The sequence below is a fragment of the Ursus americanus genome, chromosome 18 (genome assembly GCF_024610735.1).
Source record: "Ursus americanus isolate L20-20 chromosome 18, mUrsAme1.1.p, whole genome shotgun sequence".
In the NCBI taxonomy this organism is placed as follows: domain Eukaryota; kingdom Metazoa; phylum Chordata; class Mammalia; order Carnivora; family Ursidae; genus Ursus; species Ursus americanus.
The window spans coordinates 32,063,027-32,090,928 of NC_142144.1; the positions used below are offsets into that span (position 1 = coordinate 32,063,027).

Genomic DNA, 27,902 nt, shown 5'->3' on the forward strand with positions numbered 1-27,902 from the left:
GAATCAGATTTAAGTGTTCAAAGATCCTATACACTTGTGCATTTCCTCTCAACAACCATTTCCATAAAAATATCAGAGAAACCAGTTCTTTAGTGTTTTAACATGGGCTTACAATTAAAGTCTAATTTAAAAATGTAAGCATACAAACTAGGCTTTACCAAAGAGGAACGTGTTTATTTCACTTAAAGTCTTTAAAAATACTTTTTTGGCAGTTGACACATAAAATGTCCTAATGTAAAAAAATTTCATTAAAAAGAAAAGAAAAGCATGAAAAAACAGACCCAAAATGTTAAGATTTTATTTACAAAGCTTCTTTGTTGTACAGAAAGTAAAAATGCTGTTACAGTCTCGATGTAACTGGTAGCCCCAGACGGCCGGCTCACCAATCACAGCTCTCCACGCTACAGCAAGTCTGACACGAAAACCTAACAATGCTTACAATTTTGTTGGGGTGAAGTCCCCAAGCTTGGTGGTGAATTTCCAAGAGGGGCTAAATGGAGGAAGGTGGAATGTCACAGGAACTATTCTTTGGCTCTTTGGGTGGGTGGGTGTCCTGGGGTTTGTATCACAGCTACTTTTTTTTTTTTTTTTAAAACAGCTACCAAATCCATATGAGCAGTCCAACCAATACTGAACAGTTCTTTCTTCGCAAGTTATTTGGGGTCTTAATCATCTTCTCCTTCATCATCTGTTTCTCTCTTCCTCTTTTCACCTTTCCCACTTTCTTCCTCCTCTGCACAATAACAAAAATTCACTTTGAGAAAATCGAAGGATATTTGCCTGTTATTGCTAATGGAGGTAACAACAACGAACTTTTGACGATTAGGTGATTTAAAAAATGTAAACTTGATTAGGTTGGTAGGATGCTGATTTTAAGAGGTATTAACAAAAAGCATAAATAGCAACCACTGAACGAAGAAGGGCAAAATGCACAATAGCATCTAAAATGTTAGCAAAGTTAACCCAGTTTTCTCCATTTTAATTTGCTGTCTTTGACTCACATTGTAAAAGTGAGTATTAACTCAAAAGGTATTTCTTAGAATCCTTAGGTATTTGAGCCAAGAATACCTAGATATCGTCCTGCTTTTTCCAGCAAGTAAAAATTCATGGCTATGTCAATGAAATTACCTGAACGTGCAGGATGTTCCTAAAAGTTCCCTAAAGGCAGGTACTGAGCCCTACCTATTGTACTCAGTGTAAATTAAATTAGGCAGTGCCTGGCACAGACAGCAGACATAGAGAAAGCATGAACCAATGGAAAGCAGAGCAAACAATCTGGTACTCTGAAACCCACACAGGTGAGAATCTATACTTGCAGTGATTAACAAGTAGACAGAGGTTTCATTGGTTTTGGTTGTGGTAGGGAAAAGAAATAACAGTGATAAAGTTGGGAAGGTGCTATTTATACATTCTACAAAAGTTATGATCCAGTTATTAAGACTTTACTGAAAGAATTCCCAGACCAGAAATCTCACGTGTGGCAGTAATCCAAACGATGGGGTCTAAAAACACACTTGAAGCGTGGGACTGAGGGCAGCCTCCGGCCTGCACGCGGGTGTTACTGCTGCGCGGCAGGAGTCCCGCCCCGCACGGCCGCACTGACAGCGCTTACAAGCGCCTGTGAAGGCCACCGGCGCAAAGGGAATTTTATTTTGTTCTCTGTAGTTTCCAATTAGAAATTAATGGACATTTCCCCATGATTCTTAACTGAGAGGGACCTAAGTGCATGAGTTAGACCCACCTTCATCCTCATCTTCATCCTCATCGTCTTCATCTTCATCAACTTCTCCATCGTGTCCAAATTCTTCCTCCTGAAGAACAGTACACAGCGAGTGCTATTAATTTGCCAACTTGAGAAGTACAGAGAAAAAGATAATTTACCAATAAATGTAACAATTCATCAAGGAGAAAACTTTTAATATTATCTTTATCTATTTTAATGTCCCAAAATCTGTTCATTTTTCTGAATAAGCTTAAATTAAAATTTTCTTTAAAAACTGCTTTCAGAACTTTACTTACTACAGCCTCACATTTTTGTACTACAAAGAAATGTGCTTTTTGATGACTTCTCATGTTCTTTGTCTGTTTTCACAATTTCCTTGAGGTTTGTCAGAGTGAAGTCACTCCCTTCTCCTGTCCTTCCATGGCATTCAGCTCCGCAGAGATACTGTATCACTGGGTATCCTATAAACTAGACTACTTGCTCTTTTAGGACAGGACCACATTCCTGTTTAACTTTGCATCCCCAACTCTTTAAAACAACAGGCATAGGATGTATTTATTGAATTAAGCTGAACATACGAGAATAAGTTCAGACTTGGTGAACATATCCTTCCCTTCAACACAACCAAGGGACAGACAAACCATCAGCTCTCAACAGCTCCAGTTTTCTCACCCTATGGAAAGGACACTCAACTCATTACCTCCTCCCAATAAGTTAAAGGGTCAAAACATCCTGCAGAGCCAAGCACTGTGTCTAATTAGCATTCTGTAAGCATTCCGCTTAGTATTTACTAAAAGGGGGTAAGAATTAAATCAATCAAACTATTAGTCTATTTACAAGTTTACTACTTTCACAGAAGCCCTTTCTTTTCTTTCCTTTTTTCTTAAAAAAAAAAAAAAAAAAAAAGACCTCCATGTTTTTAACTACGAATAGGAAACAGAGCAGGAAACAGCTACACCAACCTCCCCACTGACTTCATCTTCATCTTCTTCCCCTTCTACATCTTCGTCTTCATCTTCATCCTCTTCATCATCAAACTCTTCCTCCTCACCATCCTCATCCTCCTCGTCCTCCTCATCTTCTCCTTCTGAAACAGTCCAAAGGAATTCATTAAATACCCTCGATGGCCCCCGAGGCACACCTGCTTAGGTGATGGGGCGCTTTAGGTCGGTCCACGAGACAAATGCTGGGCTACACCAACGCCTGGGAAACCCGTGCACCGCACTTGCCCCCTTTCTCCCAGGTGGCAGCAACTCAGTCCCTTTGTTCATCAGAGTCCCTTCACATCTGGAGGCCAGGGGTCCTGATGCACTAGCTGTACACTACAAAGTTACTGATGAAAGGAGAACTCCTGGGATTTGCTTCAAAATAAAGGGGGAAGTGGGTATGGGTGTGTACATATAATGTAAGATCAGCCATGAACTGGTAATTGTTGAAGCTCACTGATGGGAACATGAAAGTTAGTTTTACTATTATTTCTATCTTTGTCTATATCTGAAATTTTCCATAGTAAAAAGTTACCACACACCACCCCCCAAATAAATAAATAACAATGAGCTCCTTCTTGGAGGTAAGGGTACCACCACAAAGCCAGATGCCAGAGAGGCACCTGAGAAACACTCATAAGCCTGTGATGGGAGGGTCAGGGTGAGCGGGGAACAAGAGGCAGGCTGAGAGGCACCTGCATGCAACCTCCGTGTCTCCAATGCGTCCGGTGCAGGCCTGGAGGCAAGCGGTTCTTACCTCTCCTGGTCCTGGAGCCTGCTGTGCTGTCCGGCTTCCTAGTTTCTGCATGCTCTTCCCTTTCTTCTCTGCTTGGCTAACACTGATTCAAACCTTTGGGTCTCAGTTAAACATCACTTCCTCAGGCAGACTTGCCAGACCTCCTAATCCCAGCTCGTTTGCTCTCACAGGAGCACCTGATACTTCTCCATTATCACAAGCTTTACTCACTTGTGACTACTTAGCATTTCTCAGTAGACTGTAAAGACCAAGAGGACAGGAACCATATCCGGTTTTTACTTTCAAAACTATATTCCACGGGCCCTGGTGCATAAGAAATGCTCAAACTTGTTGCCTGACCGATACTCCCTCTCAGGAGCTGCTCTCCACCCTCCAAGGAATTTCCTAATAGGCTCTTGCACACGTGGCCATTCAACCTGTTTAAGGCGAACTTAAATAGATGACAAGAGGCACGAGAGTTTGCAGGAATACCTGTGAAACTTCAGTGAAGGGAGTAAGTGATGTGAACATACGGAACAAAGTGAGACGTCCTACTGTGTCCACTTTACCATTCTACATACCCTCCTTTTTTGCCTTGTCTCAAATCTGCCATAAATCTGCCAAGATGCTACCAGAATATCACACCCTTAATTTCACCCAAGCTGCCTGATGTTTTCCTCCTCTACTTTTCCTGACCATTTGTTTTGTGTATCTTTACCTTTAAAGAAATTTAAAATAACGCTTCAAATACAGTAATACCACAAATTCCAGCAACATTAGGAATTCTAGGACAGTAACTTTTCTTCATGCTGACTTATGTGAAAACTGATCGCTCTGCTTCCTCTAAGCCACTGGAGAGGCGAGAAACTATTTATCCTGAGTGGCTCAGAGTCAGTGAGTCACAGTGCAAGGAGAGCACAAGCCCATCAGGAAAGCTATTTTATTTACATTTGGATACAATGGACTGTACCTAGTATCTATGAAGTGCTAGGCCTTGTGAATAAAGATGAAAAAGACCATTCCTACCCAAGACGATCATCATAGCATAGCTGAAAGGAACAAGAAGAGCAGAGAGTGACAGGCTGAGAGGTAAGCAAAGGGGTGCTTCAGCACGCACCAGGAACCTAACCTAGCTCACGGGCATCAGGAAATGCAATCTGGAAATGTTGACAAAGCTGAGTTTGTAAGGATAAAGTCAGACAGTAACCAAGAAAGGGGAGTAACGAACAAGGCAGGGAGACACGAGATGATGGTCCTTTTAGTAAACTGTAAACCACAAATACTTCAGTGTGTTAGGGCACAGTCTCCAAATTCAAGGCTAACGCACCATTTTTATTTTGATCATTTGAAAGCTTCAATGTCCTAAGAACTTATTAAAATTAAATAGAGGTCCTAGTTCCAAATTTAATGGAAATGCCTATACCCATGGATAGTAATTATTTTTCTCAACAGCAAGAATATTCAATAGCTTATCACGACCTCTGATAGGCAGAAATTAGGTTCAGTGGATGTTACACCCACTTACCTTCATCCTCCTCTTCTTCATCCACACCATCCACCTCGGCATCTGAGTCAGGGGCTTCCCGATCCTCTCGGTCATAGCCATCCAGGTAGGTCAGCTGGGGCAGGAGCTTGAAGACACTCTCTCGGTAGTCATTCAGGTTAGTAACCTCACAGTTAAACAGATCCAGGCTTTTCAGATATTCCAACTTTTTCTGAAGAAAAGGATTAAGAAACAAAATTTCTAAACCAAAGGAACAAAAGCAACAAAACCCATCTCCCGAAGAGGTAAAATTCTAGGCTCTGTATTCATTTAGCTGCTACCGACTCAGCTTTATACATAGGAAAACATTTCAAGTCCTTCGCAACTTTATAACAGGCCACTAGATTTTAGGTTCTACAATCTACCTTCTACATCTACCTTCTCAGAGAACTTTTTCTGGCAGCGTTAGTTTTAAGAAAAATGAATTTGAAAAAATATTTGTTAAAACTGGATCTTTTCACGGTATAAGACAAATCAGAGTTTTAATAAATTTGGTTCAAAACTAAGTTTTAACATTCAAGTAATCAAATGGCCAACAAGAACTTGCTGGATATCAAGCCTAGTCTTCAAAGCTCTGGGGTGGCAGGATGGGGAAAAAAATTCATTCAATTAATCAAGGCAATCAATCTTGAAGTACTTGAGATTTGTATTCGAATACACAGATGTGAAACACTAGAGAATGGCATATAATAAAGCAAGAAGTGTAGTGATACAGCAATTCTCCGGGAAGACAGGAGTCAGTACAGGCTGGGGAAAAGGAAGGGGCATTCAGAGTTGAAACTTCAGAAAGAAATACTCTTTTTTTTAATTTGGGGGGAAAGGATCAACACCATTACCAGACCTTTCTGATACAAACTTCTTCTGATTTTACCATACCCTCAAATTTTGTTGTCAATACCTCATTTATTTAGAACTTTGGTTTAATCTACCTAAAATACAAAGTAATTGGTATCTGAAAGCCTGGGCCAAGGCAAGTTTTCTGAGTAGCCAAAATGGATAAGAAAACGTCCATGTATTTTACTCAGGAGATTCATTTGTTATTACAACTGCGTGCTAGTATTTCAATCCCAGCTCTCGTAAACTGTGACTAAGGATGAAGGGAGACATTAGGAGGACAGAGGTAGTGTATTATAGGCAAGTAGGAGAGAGCAGCAGGAAGTAACAGCAGACCCTCTCAGGAAGGAGAAGAGGGGCAAGTGTTTAAAAAGCAAACACAGAACATCAAGTAGCATGTAGCCTCGTACCCTCCAGAATAGGGCCAATAAGCCCGGAGGGCATAGGACATGTAGCTTCGTAAATGTCACTTTTAAAGGTTCTGAATCAGGAGAAAAAGCTTGGTATTCTCTGAGAAAGCAGTACCAAAACAAAAAAACTAAGATCTCTGAATGAAGTAAGTTGCAAAAAATAAACACTGTTCAAAGGCTTTGATGCCTTATTGGGAAAACTATTTCAACATTCACAAAGACCCAGGAAGAAATGCGGACAAAAAAAACCTTATCTTCAGGACTTGAGGTATCTTAGTGATTCAGGAGTTATAAAATGATTTAAAAATCTCTACCCTAAAGCAGGGCTTGGCAAAAGACGACTGGCCCATCCTGGCCCACTGTCTGTTTTGGTAAAGTAAGTTTTATTCTAACATAGCCACTTCGTTTATGTACTATGTACAGCTGCTTTTGTGCGAGAATAATGGCAAAGCTGAGTAGCTGCACCAGACCACACGGCCTACAAAGCCTAAATGTCTATCTGGCCCTGCTGAGGAAGGGTTGCTGACCCCTACACTTACAGAATCTTCATCTTCCTGGTCAAAGAAGAGGTTCCCACACTTGTTTTATTTTCACGGAGCAGCCCTTGGGAACAGAGAGCCAGGCAGGGAACACAGAGCAGGGTTACGGCAACAGGCAAATGCACTCCTCAAAACACCAACGTACAATGTGCTTATGTAAGTTAGTCCCCTGAGGTCTTAAGAAAGCTGTCCCCAGACCTTCTAATCATAGGGAGAGCTGCTTTTATGTTGTGTCGTTTTCAGATTAGATTCCCTACTGGGCAGGCCCTGACCTCCAGAAGCCCAGGTAGGACTTCCTGCCAAGACGGAAAAAATGTTGAAATACCACCCCAGACAACTAGCTGGCACATTGGGAACTCTTTTCTCTTCACAGAAAGGCTGTCTCTCTATACCAGCTAAGATACGACCACAAGCAAATTTAGGCAGCTTTCCCAAAGTCTAAAAATTCTTCACTCAAGGGAATGAGCCATTTACTTCTCAAAATTATTCCCTAGAAACGGATGCAGAAAAATGTGTACAACCTCTGATCTTTCCTGCTCTACAGTGCCTCAAGCCCCTTCTCTAGTTCCATCTCCTGTCACAGTATACAGGGCTTCCAAGGCCTGCCTATTTCTGAAACTCCGTGAATCTGGGAGATTTTTGGCTACTTCTTGAGAAAAGAACCCATTATGAATAATTCAAACATGCCAAACGGTATGCTAGAAAACGAAGTGAAAGCAAATAAACAACAAAATTCCAAGTAACTGTAGTACTCTAAACTGTTTAATAAAATTGTGCTTTAAGGCCCAAAATATACTACCCACAGATTATTCAGGAACCCAATGTAATGTGTAAATACTGCTAAAAAACAAAACAAAAAAAACAAGAAACAAGAAACAAAAAACGCCCAAAAATCAGAATGCTACCACACCAGAAATGTGGCCTAAAACTAATAGGCTAGCCATAATAAACATTAAACATTTTATTAACAATAATTTTGCTTGCCTTCTTAGAATTTAGAAGGGCTTTGGGGGATGGTTTGGATGGCCCAGGTCTCTTAAAAAAGGTGTCCAAGGAAGTTTGAACTGATGCCTTCTTTGTCTCTCGATTAATGTCCCTGTAGCAAGCAGAGGCATTCACAATCACTGCAATGACTGTAAGAACTGGGCTCAAAGTAGACGGTGCTCAAAATGTACGTGGTTAATGAGGATGAGGATGGTGTTGTTCCCACTGAAGAATACTTTCAGAAGACAAAATGGACCCAACATTCCCCCCCTTCACCTTCTCCTACAGTTTTATTTTACTCCACGATATAACTTCAGGAGACCTACCTAGCACCCCCCAAGCATCTGAACAGCAAGTTCAGAAGAATGGTGGGAGGTCAGGCTTTTGCAGATGGCCCTTGGTGTGCAGCACTGCAGCTCTGTCACTGGCTAGCCAGGTGTGTGACTCTGGACAAGGAATTCGGACTCTCCCAAGCCTCAGCTTCCCCATGCATAAAACGAGGGTCATGTTATTTCTATTATCTTTGTAGAAATGTTCTTTTGAGGATTACTAATGAAATAGCATACGTAAAGCATCTACTACAGTGTATGGTACATAGCAGATCCTCCAAAAATGGTAAGCACAACAATGATCATTTCCTATTCTTCACTATTCTGGGGGAGCTAGACTGTCACAGCCACCAAAGGGCCCTCATACATCACTGACTAGGTCAGGAACGTCTAAGAAAACTCCCATATAACGTTTGCTTCTGCTCTGCCTCTGTGTGCTAAGACACGGACAAAGGCTTCTGGTGAAACATCAAAGAGGACTCGGGTTGCCATGAGAGTTAGGCAACAGCCAGTGATCCAGCATGGGGGGGGGGGTTACTGTATGGCACTCTGTTCCAGAAAAAAGGGGTTCTTATGCTCACAGTGACCCTGAATCGATACGCCTATCACTGACACAAAAACAGTAAAGAAAGGTTCAGGGTAGCCTGTCAACTGGGAGACACCAGCACTTAATTTAGTGCTCCTGTTGGAATTCCCAGTTTAATGTTAATTTGGGTATGGAATAAATATGAAGGCAAAAAGAACACGTTCCCAAGGGCAGTGGAAAGAATGGTAGAGCTGGATCTGAATCTCTACTTTACCACTTATCCTGTGGCCACTGAGTAATTATTTAAGCTCTCTGAACTCGGTTTCCTCATCTCTAAAAAAGGGACAGTTGTTCTTTTTTCTCTGGGTTACAGGAGGATACAAAGGACCAATGTTAATGTCCCTGAATACAGTCAAACTGACTAATGTTTGCTTAAACATTGGAAATGGTGATTGGGTTAGAGGTAAAGAATAGAACTAGTAAAAAGAAAGGAGCCCAAGTATCTGGGTATAACTATAACGGAACAAAGGGGGAAATTCAAGAAGCAAAAGTGAGAAGCAGGCTCCCAGCATTTGAGACACAGGAGCTAAACATGGTCCACTGAATGAAAGATAAAAATAAAGGGACTTGATAAAAGGCGATTTAACGTATGTTGGAGCAGAGCCTTAATTATTGATTAGGAGGAAAAAGATGCTATAATTCTGGCAGGAAACCCTCTTTGTTAAAAGAAGTCACAATTTAACTCTATCTTCCCTTGAAATATCGACAGAGCATTCTGTACAAGTTAGGTGAAACGCAAATATTTTAATGTACTGTGACATCAAAATAGATAGTGATAGTAGAGAAAGATGCCTTATCCTCTTGGGTTCTGCTTTTCTGGATCCTGAGACAGCTCGTATCTGCTTGCAAAAACCTCTCCCAATTAATGTTTGCATGGTAAGTCAAATGGAAACACTGACTTTATGTATACGTAAAAACAGAAGAAACCATAGGCTTCTTTGGATAGTGTGAAACAAGTTGGGAGTTCCGTTAGCCTTATTAAAATGGAACTCAATGCCAAATTTATAGAACGTTTTATTTAGGCAAATCAGTCACTTAACAATCTTGAATTCATACCACTTTCCAGGTGGCAGCCATACAGAACAGCCTGGGAGGCTGCCCCACATCTTACATTAACCTCTCTCTCCAGCTCTTTTTTCCCCTACAACTTCCATATGGACCGGACCCTCATTAGCACAGCTTCCCAACTTACAAAGCAAAGTTAAGTGCACTACCTTATTTTATTCTCAGAACTCCTAAGTAAGGCAGATCTTATTATCTTCCCTGCTTCATAAGTGAGGAAACTGAGGCCCAGAGAGAAGAAGCAATTTGCCCAAGGTCACACAGTAAGCCTGTAACCCAACTGGCACTTAACTTTTTACTGCTTATCCCAGTAGGAAGACTGAGGACTTTGGGGTTCCCATGCAAAACAAGGCAACAGTGATCCAGCTGGGGCACAAGATCAATTAGAAGACCTAAAACTTACTGGAGCTGTCCTTGGACTGTTCCATCTACAATTCAGATATGCCATCCAGTATGAATAGCTTTTTCTGTAAAAGTATAAAAGTATAGAATAGCCTGGCCAGTTTGAGGAAAAAAATTTAAGATTAATGTTTAAGTCTATGGTCAATATATGAACTTAAAAAGGACAAAAAAAGAAAAGAATTCCCCTTTGAAGGAAACCACCACAGTATCAGGCAGGGAGAGCAAAGCCACAGGAACACATAACTAGAGAGGCCCTGATCTTTAAAACTTCTACAGAAAGTATTATAACAAAAACCACCACCTTCTTGATCAATTATTATTTCCGAGCATTTCCCTCACTATAAAGAAATATGAAAATGAAAATGACCAATAAGTCCTGGTTTCCAAGTTCTCACTTACTTACCAAAGGTTCCAAGGTGCTGATATCTTTCAGTTTATTTCCACTTAAGTTTAGATGTGTAAGATTTGGAAGTTTTTCTGCTAACATATCCAGACCTCCAAAGATTCTATTGTCACTGAGCTCAAGCTGCAAGAGAACATACAACATACACACAAATACACACAGAGAAACACTTATCATTAAGGCGTTGTAAGTAGCAAACACAGTTCTTAAATACTTATCAATATCAAATAATCTCTGTTCCTATTAGGGCATGTTTGTTCATTTTGCTTGATTAAAACCAGGTAAGTAGTTTACAGATCCCAAAAACATTTTAGGGGAGGCGGTGAAACAGGATGGATTAGAGCTGCATTTCCTTAACCAGCTGCTAATTAAATAGTTTGCTCAAGATCTGGCCCCTAACATCGGTGAATCCATTTTCTAACCTAAAAAGTGGGTCACGGCAAATTAGAATTCTTTGAGAAGTTGCAATAGTCTATACCTGCCAGGAAGGGTAAATGGTCTGTGCATTCTAAGCAGCTTATTCCACGTGCCAAACAAAGCTCACTATGCCCACTTGAAACCTGATCTGGTTCTGCACAGTTCTGACACACTGGAAGGTTCTCTACCTGGAAGAAGGCTACAGGAGTGGCACAGGTCCTAAAGCAAGCCCTTAAAGAAGCTCCATGACCTAGGAAAGTGAGTGGGGCAACAGCTTCAGGGTTGCTGAAACCAACTCCCCGGAGGCCACTTCTTGCATAAACCCAGCACTAGCCTTTATAAGAACCTACTCTAATTTCTTAGTGGCAGGTCAAGTAGCACAGCAACTGGCGTGCCAATGAAGGAATGAGCCTTCACCAAGGAATGAGAATCTGAAGTGTAAGAAATTGGAGCCGGAAAAATTAGACAGTCAAGAGCATATAATTCAAACTCTTCATTTTGCAGATGAGAAAACTCAAGCCACAGAACTGGTTTAAATTCTCTAGTTTAAGTGCCAACAACAATGGCAACTGTGTCTAACTCTAAGACAGTGTCTAAGTGCCAGACACTGTCTGAAACATTAGAAACATATGAGCTCATTTGCTCTTACGATAACCCTATGAGGTAGGTAGAATTATTACCCGCATTTACAGATGAGGAAAATGAACTATAACTCTGTAACTTGCCCTAGATCACACAGCCGTTACAGAGGTGACCAAGGACTTGAAGCCAGGCAGGCTAGCTTCAGAAGATTCGCCCTTCCCACTATGCTACGTACTCAGAATAGCATGGAAACTTCATGTAATTTAGTTTTTGGCATACAATGAAATGTTCGAACTACATGATGCAGAACAGAGGAACTTTAAAAAACTTGAATGTTTGTTGAAAGAATGAGTTTAAAAAACAACTCAAGCCTCCTACTTAGGTGTTACTAAATATTTCAGAAGTGGAAATGCAACATTTCAAAAATATTTCTTTTCCTTCCCATGGGATATTCCAAATTATCTAGTCATGCTCTCGATTTATAAAGACAAGTCTATGGGTGTCTGGGTGGCTCAGCTGGTTAAGCGTCTGCCTTTGGTTCAGGTCACGATCCCAGGGTCCTGGGATGGAACCCCAAGTCAGGGCCCCTGCTCAGCAGGGAGTCTGCTTCTCCCTCTGCCTTTGCCCACCCCCGGCCCATGCTCTCTCACTCTTCTCTCAAATAAATAAAAACTCCTTAAAAAAAATTACAAGTCTACCAACAAAGATTCAAGTGTTTATTGAGATTTCAGTAAATCAAAACAAAAACAGAGACCACTTCCCTTGGTTAGTTAGAATATCACACATATGTAATATTCCTATCCTTTCAACATGAATATCTAAGGGAACAGAGATAACAAGGCAATATGCCAAAGCATTTAGTGGCATATTTATTTTGAAATGAAATCAGTGTAAATTTAGGAAACCTGTGATATTTACACACCAAAATTTCTTTCAGAACCTGTTTCTTCTTAAAAAACAATCTGTGCTCCAGGGTAGGAAGAAAATAAAGTCTGCATCAGTTGTGAGAACGTCTTATCTGCCTTTGATTTGTGGATCTCTCCACTCCTCCCTAACTCTGTAAGTGATTAACAAGACTTCAGAAGGATTTGATAAAGCCTCTACACAGATGGTCCCCGATTCACTTCTAAGTCTGAAAGTACACAGACCACAGTAAACCAGGAAAATGTATCAGGATGCTAGGAAAACAGAACACAAAATACAAGGATCATACTAGCATCCAGTTCATGCAGATACATGCTAGAAAGCCATCAGTTGTTTAATGGGCTAATCAGAGCGCCCAGTGTTACCAATAACCCATGTAAATATAAAAGGATTACACCTGAACCTCTAAAGTAGATGCTTAGCAGAAGAAAGGGAACAATATACTAATTTAAATATAACAGGATTACTCTTTCTGATAGGAAGCTAAGTTACCTGAAACTCACGAGGATTGCCTAAGCATTCATTACCTCAATAAGGCAATAAATAAAAAAATCTCCTCTCAAGACTCAAGCAAGTTACAGAACAGCCTACCTGCATCTTGCCTAAATCTGATTGCAGATTTCTATGTGTACCTCTGGATAAAAGTTCTGCTTAAATTCCCTAATAAAGTGAACACCAAAACAGTGGAAAAGTCTGCAATACTTACACATACTTTTCATTATGTAATAGAAAAAGTACTGGTTTAGGAAATCAGAGATACAGCTTCTAGTTTTGGCTCTAATACTAACCTCTTTTGTAGGTGGCTTTAGGCAAATCACTCTACCTTTCTGGGCCTACTGCTATGCCTATAAAGCAAGGAACTAGGCTAGAAGACAAAGTTTCTTCCAATTTTGACATTCTGGAGCTCTGAGACAGTTATGTGTGCAAGGACGTGAGAAAACATTTTTCTTTAGGGTTTTTTAAAAATTGGTAGTGGGGGAGTAGTGATTGGCTTATAATTAGACCAATAAAGTACTAACAATGAGCCATTAGCTAGGATGGGAAATACAGTGGCTTTGTTACAATGAATTCTTGCAGTCACAACACATTTTAAACTTTCTAGTCATTAAGAATAACACAATAGGTTTGAATTATCATAGACTACAAATCTGGAAAGTCTTTACTGAAACTTACCCTTAATCAACAAACATAAAACATGAAGAGTGAGAGGCACCTGTGGTTCCTAAACCAGAGCATACTAAGACAAAAACACAGCTAACATTGTAACATATAGCAATTAACAAGTCACAGCTTATGCACAAAATAATTATTCTTCATAACTAATATTCAATGAGCATCTAACATGTATTATTTCTAAACATTCCAGCAGTTCTATAAGGCTGGGTGGTATCACCAGTTTACAGGTGAGAAAATTGAGCCTTAGAGAGATTAAGTAACCTGCAGAAGATCATCCATCAGGGAACTAGTGGAGCTGGAATTCAATCCCAGATATGCCCAGGTCCAAAGGCCACGTGGTTTCTGCTACACTAACTGCTTCCTTACAGGTAAAATCATGGATGTTTCCCTTCTCAGGATATTGTCTTTTTTACTGCTAAGGAAAAAGTACTTACCTTTTTCAATTTAGGTAGCTTGGGGAGATTTGAAACTGAAATCAAGCCTACGTTTATTAAACTGAGGAACTCTAAGTTCACAAATTCAGCTGTTAAGCCCTCAATTTTCCCATCATTTGATTTGCAATTATCCAGGACAAGTTCTCGAACCTGTGGATGACAAAGGGAAAAAAAAGAAAAAAAAAAAAAAACAACAAGCAGCTTTCAAAGACATACATAAAACAAAGAATAAAGCAAAACCTACAACCATGAACACCCGGCAAAAGCATCCACATACAGCAGCAGCCTCTACTTAGACCCAAATCACACTTATAAATAAATGAAAAATGATTAAGCCTTTAGTAACAATATACTAATAGATATCAAGGATGGAATGTTACACCATGGTATAAAGATTTAAACTTTTTACTTACCAGAGACAGAACTACAGTTCTTAAAATATAAGAGAAGAAACTATATCCCCCATATTCCTTTTCCCAAGTCTGTTCTCCAAGAGGGAGCTATAACTATAAAAGCAGAGAAGACACTACCCCCCTACCCCACTGGCTGAGTCTCCCTCAAGGCCCAGGGGACTGACACAAGGAAAAGAGGAAAACTTTACTTTTCCTATCAAATTCCTAAGAGATTCTGGCAACAGGTTTCTGCACTATACATGTCCACTTTCGGTTTTATTAATCTTTACTAAGTTTATCTTGATAATCAGAAGGGGTCAAGATGCAAGAGGCCTTAATTCAAAACAAAGATCAATTTGGGTTACATGTGTATTGCCAGGGGAGAAAACTGTTAGACATTAAATTAGGTTCCTTTTCCAGGCCATAAAATCTCCTCCTTTGTGGGTCCTGAAATTCAGAATTCCAATCCATCCAAGGGTATCATATCTGAAGATTGTATTTATTTGTATTTATTATTTTAAAGTAAGCTCTACACGCAGCATGGGACTTCAACTCCTGACCCCAAGATCAAGAGTGCATGCTCTACTGACTGAGCCAGCCAGGCGCCCCACAATTTTAAATACTGATCAATTAATAAACAGTCTACTGTGTATCTACCATGTTAATCCCTACTTCCATTCTTGCTCTGTGGTTGACTCTGAAACTTGCAACTTTTAAACACATTTTGGTCAACTTACAGTAATGCAAATTAGAGTTAACGGCCAAAGTCACTCTTGCAGTGAATCTACCATGTTAAACAGCATTAATCAAGCATGTATATGGAAAGGAGATGCTCATAGTTCTAAAATGAGAATATGAGCTAATAATGTCTTCATCCTCCCATACAAAATCCAATGATACTACTCTGGTAATTGCTATCATTTACGGTGAACTTACTCATTCTTTGCATCACCACACCCTCCCCCCCATTTACAGAGATAGAGTCAGCGATACCCACAACACCACAACTTCTCACTTGCTTCTTTACTACTTCTCACTACCCTGTCTACTTCCTCCTCCTAAGCCCTGGTTACAGTTAGGATACATGCAGGCCAATTACACCTTTTACTTCTTTCTTTCCCTCATTCCATGTTTCTTTACACACTCTGCCATTTTCCCCTTTTCTGGGGAAAATCACATCTGAAAACTTAAGGAGTCACGTGAGAAGGGGTGGGCTCTGGAAACAGATGCCAAGGTCATATCCTGGCTCAACCACTTAACAACCTGTGTGACCTCAGAAAAGCCACTTAACTTCTCTGTGCCTCAGTTCGTCATCCGTGAAGGGGAGATAATAGTATTCAACGGCATGGAGTTGCAGAGGAATAGCACCTGGAACATACTAAATAGCTAAAAAAGTAACCTCTGGGGAAAGGGATGAGAGGAATGACAGGGACCTCTGCTGTTTATTCATATCTGTACTGAGCTTTTTATAAGCATGTATTTCTTTTGTATCAAAAAAAAAGTAAAACCAACAAACCATAAAAATAAAGTCAACTGTAATTGCTCACACATCTAATCCAGCAATACAACTAAAAGTTCTCATTCGGTTTGGGGGATTTTCTATGACTGTATCTCACAGAGAATCCAAATTATTATACAGAATGACACTAATATGCCAAAAGCCAAGTGAGGAGGGACTAGAGTAGCCATATTGCCTCCCGGCTCACTGGGTGAAATCACCTCTCGGATATTTCTTTCAACTGGTAAAATTCCACTGTAACTACAGTCATCAAAAACTACCATAAAGATTCAAGTGTGAGCTAAAACAGGTTTGCTGAACCAACAGCAGAATAGGAATCAAGAGGAGGGAATTGGGAGAATAAAAAAAAAAAGATGTTAAATGGTTCAAATCTGCAGGTTTATTTGCTGGGTGTGGAAGATGATGGAGGGGAAGCTGAAGTCTGGCTTAAAGAAATGGGAGCCACGTAGCTAGATGGAAATAAGTAGGGAACAGTTTTCTGAGGGGCAGATATAATGAATACCATGAGGGATACTGAGTTTAAGGTTCCCTTGGGATGTCTGGTTTAAGCATCCCCAGACAACTGGACATGTGGTCTGATGCAGAGGAGGACTGTCAGTTCTGTATTTGGAGTCATCAGGGCAGAAACGAGTGGAAGGATGGAACCCCTAGGAAGAGGACCAAGGACAGAACCCTGGGGAATGTGCAAAAAAGACTTCAGAAGAATCAGGAGTGGTACCAATGGTGAAGCATTGGTTTGAAACACCTGTAAAGGTTTCTGAAATAAGGCACAAGAAGTCATTGAGGAAAGGACTGAAAAAAAATTAGAAAACAACTTCAATGCCCATCAACAAGGGACTCATTTCCAGGATATACTGTGGGATGAAAAATGTGCAGAATGAATTCACTTTCTTATATACATAGAAAATCTCTCAGGAAGAGAAAGTGAGTGGCTAGGAGACCTTCCTATATAACCTTATTTAGCAGGCACCTGGGTGGCTCAGTTGGTTAAGTGTCTGCCTTTGGCTCAGGCTGTGATCCCACCGTCCTGGTGGTCCTGGTGATCAAGTCCAGGGTCAGGCTTCCTGCTCAGCGGGGAGTCTGCTTCTCGCTCTGCCGCCCCCCCCCCCCACTTCTGTTCTCTCTCTTTCAAATAAATAAAATCTTTAAAAAATCTTACTTAGCATTTCAATGATGATAATATTAATCTATTAAAAGAATAAAGATTTAAAAAGTCACCACTAGACTTCAAGCTTCATGATGGGTAGGGTCATGTCTATTTTAGTCATCGCTATACCCCCGTATGAGAAAAAGCTTTCACAACTCTTAAATGATGAAAACTGGTCACAGGCTTGTCAGAGTACTGTCTACAGGTTTGTGTCAGGATTGTAGGGGATTAAGCAGATGCAGCAATAGAAAGTTTGGATATAAAAGAGAACCTCTTTCTGATCACAAGCATTATCACATCAATGCAAGAAATATTTGAAGACCCAGACGGATACAGGTGTAGGTGAGTTTATATAATGGGAGAGCAAGAAGTTCAGGGAATACACACCTGAGACTTTTAAATTTTCTCCATGAGTAGAAGGTAACAGAATTTACTGGGGTGAGTCAGGCAAAGGATTGTATGGCTCAGCAGAGAAGGCATGCCCCTTGACTTTTCCAGGAAGGCTGAAGTAGTACTAAAGAAATGTGGCACCCCCGGAACAGAATGCCAGAGGCAGAGTAAGAGGACAAGCCTCTGGGGAAAATGCACAGAACAGAGGGAATTCTTTTTTTTTTTTTTTTTTAAAGATTTTTATTTATTCGACAGAGATAGAGACAGCTAGCAAGAGAGGGAACACAAGCAGGGGGAGTGGGAGAGGAAGAAGCAGGCTCATAGCGGAGGAGCCTGATGTGGGGCTCGATCCCATAACGCCGGGATCACGCCCTGAGCCGAAGGCAGACGCTTAACCGCTGTGCCACCCAGGCGCCCCAGAACAGAGGGAATTCTTGAAGAAAGCAGAGACCACAGGGTTCCACTTGGGGCTGTGCCCAAGGACACCAGGTCTGGAAAGCCAACCCTCAGCAGCCTTCTTCTAGCCCGTCTAAAGTTCTGAACAGGAGCACAGTGAAAGGCGTCTGCTCTCAGGCAGTGTGTCAGCAGCATTTGAGACAACTAAGCCTTCCCTCTGCCCTATTCCTTGCTATGGAAGGACCCTGGCTTGCTTGCAAGGGGTAGAACTGTGGGAGAGGGGACAGTGGGAAGAGAGTTGGGGGTAGATAACCCTGTGGCCTCCCAATCTAGACCCAGAATAAATGAGGGATTCTAATCAAGAAAAAATGGCCCTAGTTTCTCCTTATGTTCCAAATCCTCACAGAGCTACTATCTAAGGAGGTAAGGTTGGGCAGGCATTTGTACATTTGCATTTACAAGTCAGAGACCTATTTGGTCCAAGATAAAATTAGCTGGCCTTCTGCTTAAAGTTAGACAGTTTAACTTAAGAGACCAAATTACTCTTCATCCTTCATTTTCCAATTAAACTAGTTTTTTCAAATATGAATTCAAGGTAAATACTTTAAAAATAATCCATATTATTTCCTATTTAACTCGTTTTTGTTTTCTGCAACTATCAGAAAAACAATACTATTTTCTACTACTTTTTAACTGAAAAATCTGAAATATTACTGTAGGCAAGTTATGGCAATTGGTGCTAGGGGCCCCAGAGAAAATCAAGCAATTTTCCTTTCATCCTCTCCAACTTGCTCTCACTTTCCGCTCCCCTGGCTACTCAAATCAATTTTACCTAACTGGTTTGGAACTGGTTGGGTGATCTTCCCCAGTTAGAACGGTTATAATTGTTGTGGGGGGGGGGGGATGTATGGAGGAATTACAGATCATTTTGAGTTATCAATTCCTTTAATTAAATTAGAAAAGCAATAGATGGTTATTGTAGTTAAGTGAAATAATCCAAAAATGTTGAAAAAGTAACTCCTGCCATCCTTGCCAACTTTCATTCTTCTGAGTTAACCAGTGTTCAAACCTTCTACCTTACCATTATTTTAAATAATGTTTTCAAAATGACAGAACAAATTTATATGAATGGTTCTCAACTGTATTTAGGTGACAGAACTGTCAGCATGAAAGAAGGAAACCCCCATATCCTACTGGTGGGTAGGTAAAGAAAGGAACCATTCTAAACTACAATTTGACAGAAGACAGATTCACATTACGAGATATTCATTTCAGTACTATTTAAAATGGCAAAAACCTTCTAACCAACCCCATAAATTATGATCTATGCAGACAGTAACAATGAGACTGCAAAATAATAGTGACATAAAGTTTACTGTATTTATACAAACAATATATGCATTACTAGAATTTAAATTTGGAAAAAAATAAATATTTTGGTAGACTGTCTATCTGAATGTCTAGATGGTAGAAATCTCACACACACACATATGCCCATCCTATTTTATTTTTGTTTATCTGTATCAACTATTTTTGGCGTACCTGTACCTACTTTTTTTCTTCAATTTACATATAATACTTAAAAAGTGAAAAAAAAATTAGTTGCTATGCAACCAATTAGAACATCCCATTGTGCTGAAAATTACATTAACAGACACAAGATGGCAGAAGTTGGGGAAAAATTTTTAAAAAGGCATAAAGTAGAGGAATCTGTAAAGTGTCTCCTAAGACTACTCTTACTTATAGGAGAGGAATGCCTAGTCTTCGCACACAGCCCACGGGAGTCCCACAGAGGCATCCACTGTACCACAGGAATTGCCTGGCTTTCTAACTTTGAATGGAAAACCCAAACAGCTAACATCAAGGCTAGCTGTCCTTAGACACAGAGTTAATAAGGTGCTCATAACAGAGTGCCATGTTTGGTGCAATGGAAGGATGAGAGCCTCACATAAAGAACGGGTATTTTTTCCATTTTGGAATATAACTAAATTATCTCTCACTACCCCATCAGTGTCTCATTTCATATCTGAAAATACCATCAATTTCTGTGGTGTATATGGTATGTTCTAGCCATGCAAATATTTTTCTTAGTGAAGTAACTGACAATACAAATATTTTGTATAAAATATTTCTTATCCTTGCCTATATTTTAAAATGGTGACGTCCATTCTTTATGCAGGTCCCCTCTTAAATGTGCATACTTGTGTTTATAAGGAATAGGAATACAGTAATAGGTGTACTGAACCTATTATCTTGGTCTGGCATACCCTAGATAAGGAACACAAGAAGGTAAAAGTGTTACCAGGGTCATCTTCAAACCTCAAAATAAAAACAAAAAAGCCACACACTCAAAAAAAGCTCATCTGGTCTTAAGGGGAAAAAAATTACAAAAAACATTTGTGATCAAACCTCTACACTCCTCAAACACTTAGTTCTCACTTGACAGCATTAAGGTCAACCATGGGATGCACGTGTGCATTTAAGAGCCTCCTGTCCATATTATAACTGTACATCCAATGAAGAAAAGGTTTTCTTTTCCCAAATGAGAAGAGTCTGCAAGATCCCAGAGGCCAAGCCTACTCTTTAACAGCTAGCCCCACAACAAACATAAGGAGCCATGTGACTGAGTTGAGTTTTAAAGGAATCCTCTGAGAGGATTTTTAACTTTTTATTTGCCTCAAGGATGATTCTTTTGTGCAAAACACTATTTAACTCTTTTAGAATTTCCTTCAAAATCTACAGCATTTTCCACCCAGAAAGCCTTCAATTTAAGATCAAAGCTTCCCTCTAAGAACCTAACTCTTGCTGTCTCAGTCTCCTCCTCAGAGGGAGCCTTTCTTTACCTGTCCCCCAACCTTAGCAGGCTTCCAGGACGCTCCCAAAGCCCCTAAATTGCACCAGTGCAACAGATACCACAGGGTTCTGAAGCTCCAGGATGGAAGGGATTGCTCTCTGTCTAGTTCACCCTGCTTTTCCAGGCCCTGCCATACTGCTGGTACTCAAATATTTATTTAATAAACCAGTGGATTGCTGTAGGCTAGTGCTGTCCAGTAACAGTAGCCACTAGTCACCTGCTGCTTTTGAGCACTTGAAATGTCGACAGTGCAACTGACAAACTGACTTTTAATTTAACGCTAATGAACAGTCCCATGACTGACCTGTCTTTGGCAAAAGCGTAAGGCCTAAGTTGATTACTTGAAAAGTTAACACCTGCTCCTATTTAAGTAGTTCTAAAAAGTAATATACTGGTTACCGCATTAAGTGAAAAAATTCCATATAATGGGAACATCAGCCCAGTTGTGTTTCCCAGAGGGGACAACACGCTCTTACCAAGTACTTTAGTTTTCGCACAAAGAATTGAAATTCTAGATATCAAAGCGCTTTGAAGATCCACGTGCGTACTTTTGGAAATTTTGGTTAACTACTCCACATTCTATGGACTCGCAGCTACGCAGCAATAATGCAAAGGTCTGAAGTTAACAACTCCTCAAAATGAGAATACAACTCTTCAAGTTTTAGGGTGCGAAAACGCTTAACCGTTCAATACACTAGCACGTGGCCAACACAAAATGTCTGACTGTGGACGGAGGGGACGGCAGTGGTCGAACCTCAACCTGAAACCAAGGGGACCACGTGGAAACACCCACCCCTCAGGTCCTCCAGGGACGCGCCGGGCGCGTGGCCCGGTATCCCATTTGTGGGGACACCAGGCGAACGCTGGCTGATGAATTTCCACAAGTTGGCGACTTGTTACAGCTACCTGACTGCACGACGCGCGCCCGTCGCTCGACTGAGGCAGGGTGGGAGGACTTCCCCTGGGCTTCCCCAAGGCCAGGGAACGCCACTCACCCGAGGCCCGGGTCTGGCGGAGGCGCGGCCACCCCGCGCGGGCGCCGAGAAACATGGCCCCGCGCCCGGCAGCCGGGAGGGTAGGGGTGGAGAAGAAAGGCGATTCTCAAAGACCCGCCCGCCGCTCACGCAGCCGCCGCGGCGAGTGCCGTTCTCCCTGGAGCACGTGCGGGGGCAGAGGCCGCCGAGACCGCGCTGCCCGCGAGCTCAGCGGAGGCCCGCCCCGCACCCCCGGCGCCTGGCTCGGGCGGAGGCGGCCGCCTGGCGTTGCCCTTTTAAGAAGGGGGGAGGGGGACGGCAGCGCGCCCGAGAGGACTCGAGTCAGAAGAGGACTCGAGTCAGGAGAGGACTCGAGTCAGAAGAGTCCGCGGCGGCCGCACGCGCGGCTTCCGCCAGTGCAAGCAGAGCCCCGGCGAGGCGGGAGCAAAACAAGCCACAGGCTCGCCGGCAGCGGTGACCCAAACCCACAGGCCGACTTACGCGGCGGAGGGAGACGAGCGTCCGCCAACATGGCGCTGTGTCCGACCGTGGCGCGCCCCGGCTGGCGCGAGGAGCCGCAGCCCGCCCACACCGAGGGGCCAGACTCCGGGCAGGGGCCCCGGGCTCCGCCGCCACGGCGCGGAGGAAAGGCGAAGCCGACGCCGCCGCCACAACGGCTGGCCTTGGCCGACCGGGGCACGCCCTGGGGGGCCGGGAGTGGGGAAGGCCCGGAGGACGAAAGGGGAGTGAGAGAAATGGGGGCGAAAGTTTTATTTTTAGGCTTGAAAAATGGCGGGAACCGCGTCCTTTTTTCAAACTTGGCCTCGGGAGGGGCGGCAGTTGCGCCACCTCCGCCGCCCGGCTCGCCCCTCCCCCGCTCCGCGCGCGCTAAGCCGCGCCCGCCCAAGCCCCCGGGAGCGCGAGGGGGCTCCTCGCCCCCCTCAGAGGCCGACAGCCCCCTCCTCACTCTACGGCCCCTGGCCTCGGCCCGGCCGGCGCCAACCGCGAGGCCCGACCGGAGGAGTCCCCGCCCCGCCCGAGCCCCTTCCGCGGCCGGCCCGGGGCGCGCGGACCCCGGCGGGCCCAGCCCCGGCAAGCCGCGCGGCTCCTCGGCAGGCCGGGCCTCCGCCCGGCCGCGCATCCCGGGAGGCTGCAAACATGGCTCCCAGCATTACACAACCCCCTCCTCCCTCCGTCGCCGCCGGCCACACGCACACGCGCTCCTCCGGGAAAGGACCCCGGCGGGCGAGGAGCTCAAAGTTTGCTTTCCCCCACCCCACCGCCTTCCCCAGACGGCCGCGGGGGCCCGCGGGCGCCAAAGAGTTAATCCCCGCGCGCTCGCTCCCCCCCTCCACGCCCGCCCGCCTTCCCCGTCCGAGCCCGCGAGCTGCGCCCTTCTCCGAGCCGGGGCCGGCGAACCCGCGGCCCGGGCCCCGCAGGTGGCCACCATTACATGCAAGTCATCGGGGGGGAGAGAGCGCCCGACGGGGGTTCTGCTTACAGCTGCCGGGGTCCGGTTCCTCAGCTCCAGGTGGATCCTCCTCTTCATGTCCATGTTTCCCTCGTCCCCCCTCTTCAAACTTAACTTTCCGCGGCGGGGGCGGAGGGGGGAGAGGCGTCCCGGCCTGCGCAGCGAGGGCCGTCGGAAGGGGTCTGCTGGCGGCAGAGGCCGGCGGTGCGGTCCCAGGCACGGGCGGCGTGCGGGCTAGCGAGCGGAGCCCCCGGAGCCAAGTTACTCACGGGAGCGGACAGAAACCATGGAGGGAAAAGGGGGCTGGAGCGCAACTCTGGTCTCACTACCGCCGCCCCCGGCCGCGGCCCCGCACTGCGCTTAAACCGGCGACGCGGCGCGGGCGGCTGCTCGGCTCGACTCGGCCCCGTGCGGCGCTGCTCGGCTCGGCGGCCGCGGCTGCACCAAGGACGGGGCGGGGAGACGCGCGGCGGGAGGGGCGGGGGGAAGGCGCAGCCCCGGGGACTGGAGCGACTTCCTCCCTCCCTCCGACTGCACGTGGGGTGGCTGATGTAAGACCTTGCTCGGGGGGCTTCCCCGCCAGCCTCCGAGCCGAGACCCCCGGGCCCCACCTCGCCGCGCTTGGAGGCGGGTCTCCGGCCCGCGCTTGGACGTTTGCCCGGGGGAGCTGCTGGGAGGCCTTACAGTCGGGCTGCGGGGGGCCGTAAGGCCAAGTCCGTCCTCGGAGGCTCGACCAAGCCAGCCCGACGTCCACTAAGTCGGGAGACGTGAAGGGAGCGCGGGACGGGACTTTCAGGCTTGTCTTCCTCCCCTTCACGCAGTACGGGGCCCACAATCCGAACTCCGCTCTCCTCGTCTGGGCGGGGGAGGGCAGTGCTGCGAGGACCCCCCGTCGGGGGCGGACCCGCTGCCGGCCCGCGTCGTACCGCGTGGCACCGGGTGGAGTCGGTCTTCGCGGCCTGCGGGCACCGCACAACCCCGGCCGCCCTCCGGAGCCACAGAGGAGCCGAGTGTCCCCGAGTTTAAGAGAATCTCCCTGGTTTTTTTCCTAACATTTAAATATAGGATCGCGAGGCAGCAATTAGCATTTCTAATGGGGTCTCGGAGTTTTACAGAGTTTTCCCGCAGACTTTTATCTCCTTTATTCCACAGGGCACCCCTGTGAGGTGTGTAAATTCTCGGTGGGCTCTGTTTCGGCGAAGCTTGGCAGGTAGCCTTTTGTAATGGTCTGGCTCAGAGAGCAAGCGCTCTGAGAGCCAGGGTTAGAGCCCTAAGTTTGCTTTGCAGACCTCCGGGGAGTCATGTAAGGGGTATTAAGCCTAAAATAAGTAAATGTGTCATGTGTCAAATCAGATGCCATCTTCATAGAGGCTCCAAAGATTGAAAGCAACTTATGAATAGAGAAAAACGCACAATTCTATGCAATCACCTAAGGTTTTCTTGAAGTAAAGACTCCTCCGATTTTACCTGAGTTCATTTAGTAGCAAACAAAACCGTCTATATCAACTTTTAAAATATCCAATTAAAATTTCAAAGCAAAAGAAAGTTTTAAAAGCATTTTGGAAAAAGGCAAAAACTTTATTGTATGTTGTTTCTTGAGTCTTGTATTTAAAAATGTTAGTTTGAAAACTAATGATGTACTGTATGGTGACTAACATCATAATAAAAATAAAAATAAACTTAGTTTGAGGAGACATCTCTGTGATGGGAAAATGGTGAGTAGAGTGGTCTTCAGGATGTCACAGAAGGTCTGTAACTATAAGGTTATGAGAAACACAAGGCCATGAGATAAAGGCTTTTATAAAAAACTAAAATCAGTTACATGAGTTAAGGAGCAATTATTGAGCCATCCGCTTCTAGGGTTTGAATATGTTTTCTCATTTAATCTTCAGACAACCCTGGGAAGTAGATCGTGCTTTACTCATTTTCCAGATGAGGAACTGAAGTGCAGGGTCTTTAAGCTGCATGGCCAACAAGAGGTGGAGCTAAAATTTAAAGCCAGAGGGGTCAGACTCCAAAGCCTGCCATCTTTTCTGCTACGCCATCAGCCTAACTGGAATGAAGTCATAGCGTGAGGCCTGCTTTGGTACAGTAGATTGAGAGCAATTGTAGAGGGCCTTTAACACAAAACGGAGCATGCAGGCGCCATCTTGCAGGTAAAGGAGAGATGCTGAAGGAGCCTGGAACATGGTAGCTCTGTGCTCAAGAGTGGTAACCTGGTGGCTGGTGGGGGAGGTGGTATTGATCCTTAGGAAGAAAAGGGGCAAATCTTGGGATCCTGTCCTCTTTTTATAACCAACCCAAGGGGATGAAGGACTCTTTCCCCATGATACATAGCTCACAGGATAAATGTCTGTTTTATAAGATTAAGCTACAAAGTAATTAATAAACATACCCACAATGTGCAAGCAAATAAAAAGAAAGCAAAGAAGCCAAAGGAGGAGAGACTACAAACCCAGTACTGTCCCTTCTGACACAGCCGGTGCTGGCATGCACCTCTGTGAACAAAGAGCATGTGTTCCAGTGACATGCTGCTTTGTCAGGGGCTTCACTGCCAGAGGCGCAAATAACACAGGCAGAGCAGGGTGTGTCTCAGTGCCTTGCCAGCATCTTCTACTGGGCTGTCAGTCCACAGGCCTGAAGGGGCTGTTGTCACAGTGCCCTGGTTTTGAATGTTGCTATACTTAAGATCATTCTGAGTATGCATCTGGGTATGAAAAAGAAGTAGAATATATAATTGTATCTAATCCACAGTTATGTCCAGAGATTTATGGATTTGACCAAGCGCTGGAAGAGATTAAGGAAAAGTGAAAACCACTTTGTTTCTTAGGGAGTCTGAACTGTGGGTGAATCTCTTTTTACTCCCATTAGTGTTAATGTTTGCATATATATATATATATGTATATATATATATATATATACATATATATGTATATACATATATATATATGTATATACATATATATATATAAAATAATGCCCAATTTGGGCACTCCTTTGAGTCTTAAAACTGCCTGTTAATCAGAATGTGTGTATTCCAGGGGCGCCTGGGTAGCGCAGTCGTTAAAGCGTCTGCCTTCGGCTCAGGGCGTGATCCTGGCGTACCGGGATCGAGTCCCACGTCAGGCTCCTCTGCTAGGAGCCTGCTTCTTCCTCTCCCACTCCCCCTGCTGTGTTCCCTCTCTCACTGGCTGTCTCTCTGTCACATAAATAAATAAAATCTTTAAAAAAAAAAAAAAAAAAAAAAAAAAAGAATGTGTGTATTCCAATAAGCCCCAAAATGTCTGAGAACAGTCTGTAACTCCTTAGACCCGCTCTCCACCCCACTGCCTCAGCAGCAGCAGCAGATGACCCGAGCCTTCCACAAACTGTGGCTGTGAACAGAATTTAATAAATCTGAATGTGAGAGGAAACAGCCCCACTCAGGCATTGGTTTAACTGACTTTGAAACCAGTTTGGCAGAATGGGCACATTTCTCTTCAGTAAAGACAGTATACGAAGCTGATGCATAATTTAGAGTGAGGAGATCATTGTTCTTTAAATACTAAATACTTCCATTCTTCCCCTCCTCTCCCATGCATATGTACATACGCTGGTAAATCTGCCTTTTGGGTTTCCACAACACGGCATGTGTACCTGTTACAGCAGTTAGACAACAAAATGGGAGTTGAAGGATCTAAATTCTGAACTAGACTGTGAGCTCATACAAATATTTCTGAGGATATGAATGGAGAGTAGAAGCCTGGGGCCATCTTTAGGACACAGGTGCTCTCCAAGTGTGTGTTACGTTGAAAATAATGTCACATGTATTCAAAAATACTGTCTAGGCAGGTGAGACTGTTGAGACAAAGGGAGAAAGAGAAGCAAATAGGTGAAAATGCGGTAAGGAATGAGATCCTATTAGCGTCCAGATGGTAAAAACAGGGGAGGAGAGAGTGTCAGGTATGTAGGCAGCTGCAGGTCTAGTAAGAGGCCCCTGCCAAAGAAACCAGATTCCTTTATGCTCTCTGAAACAGCTGTAGATGCTAGGCCTTCCTGGTGCAGCATGGAGAGCTATGACTAGTCAAGTTTAATATTTATTAAACATCATCCTTATGCTAAGTACTGTGCTTGGGATTCTCATGTACACTGCATCTCAGTTAATCCTGGCAACAGCTCACTGGGACAAGATTATAATCCCCTTTTATTGTTTAGGAAACAGGTTCAGTGAAGCCAAGTGGAACTCACATAACAAGTAAGAACATGGATTTCTCTGTCATTAAGGTCTCACTGTAATTCACTCCAATTACTTTGATCCACTAGTCCTCACAACTGCTTCTGAATTTTTTTTTTAATTTTCTCTGCTTTAAGAAGATTTACATTCATCATGGAGGAGGTGGAAAGTAAAAAAAAAAAAAGCAAAAGCAAAACACCAAAACTGAGAAAATAAAATGAAATTTAAAAATTAAATTCCTACCAATGAGACCTATCCACCATTAAGGCATTTATTCTTGCAGCTTTTGTCCGCCTGTGTATTTTTTTGGAAAAATGTTTTTCCCTTTTCAGAGAGGGACTCTACTGAGTTAGGAATTCTGTTCCATTCATTACTTATTGGCTGTGTGCTTTTGGACAAACCACATAAGCTCTCTGAACTCCAGGCTGCTCATCTGGGGACTGTTGCAAAGAGCAGACACGGTCCTGTGGGTGAAG

The 27,902-nt window shown here is 43.6% G+C and overlaps 1 protein-coding gene across 1 annotated transcript; it reads right to left on the reverse strand.

Annotated features, from left to right (window-relative positions):
• Positions 1-282: 282 nt before the first annotated feature.
• Positions 283-23,602, reverse strand: ANP32B (acidic nuclear phosphoprotein 32 family member B). Its single transcript, XM_045780374.2, has 7 exons — positions 23,244-23,602; positions 14,071-14,220; positions 10,538-10,660; positions 4,971-5,160; positions 2,686-2,810; positions 1,742-1,811; positions 283-733 (listed from the first exon to the last, which is right to left on the reverse strand). Exons 1-7 carry the CDS (start codon positions 23,295-23,297, stop codon positions 666-668), a joined length of 780 nt encoding a protein of 259 aa, XP_045636330.1. The 5' UTR covers positions 23,298-23,602; the 3' UTR covers positions 283-665.
• Positions 23,603-27,902: the final 4,300 nt, after the last annotated feature.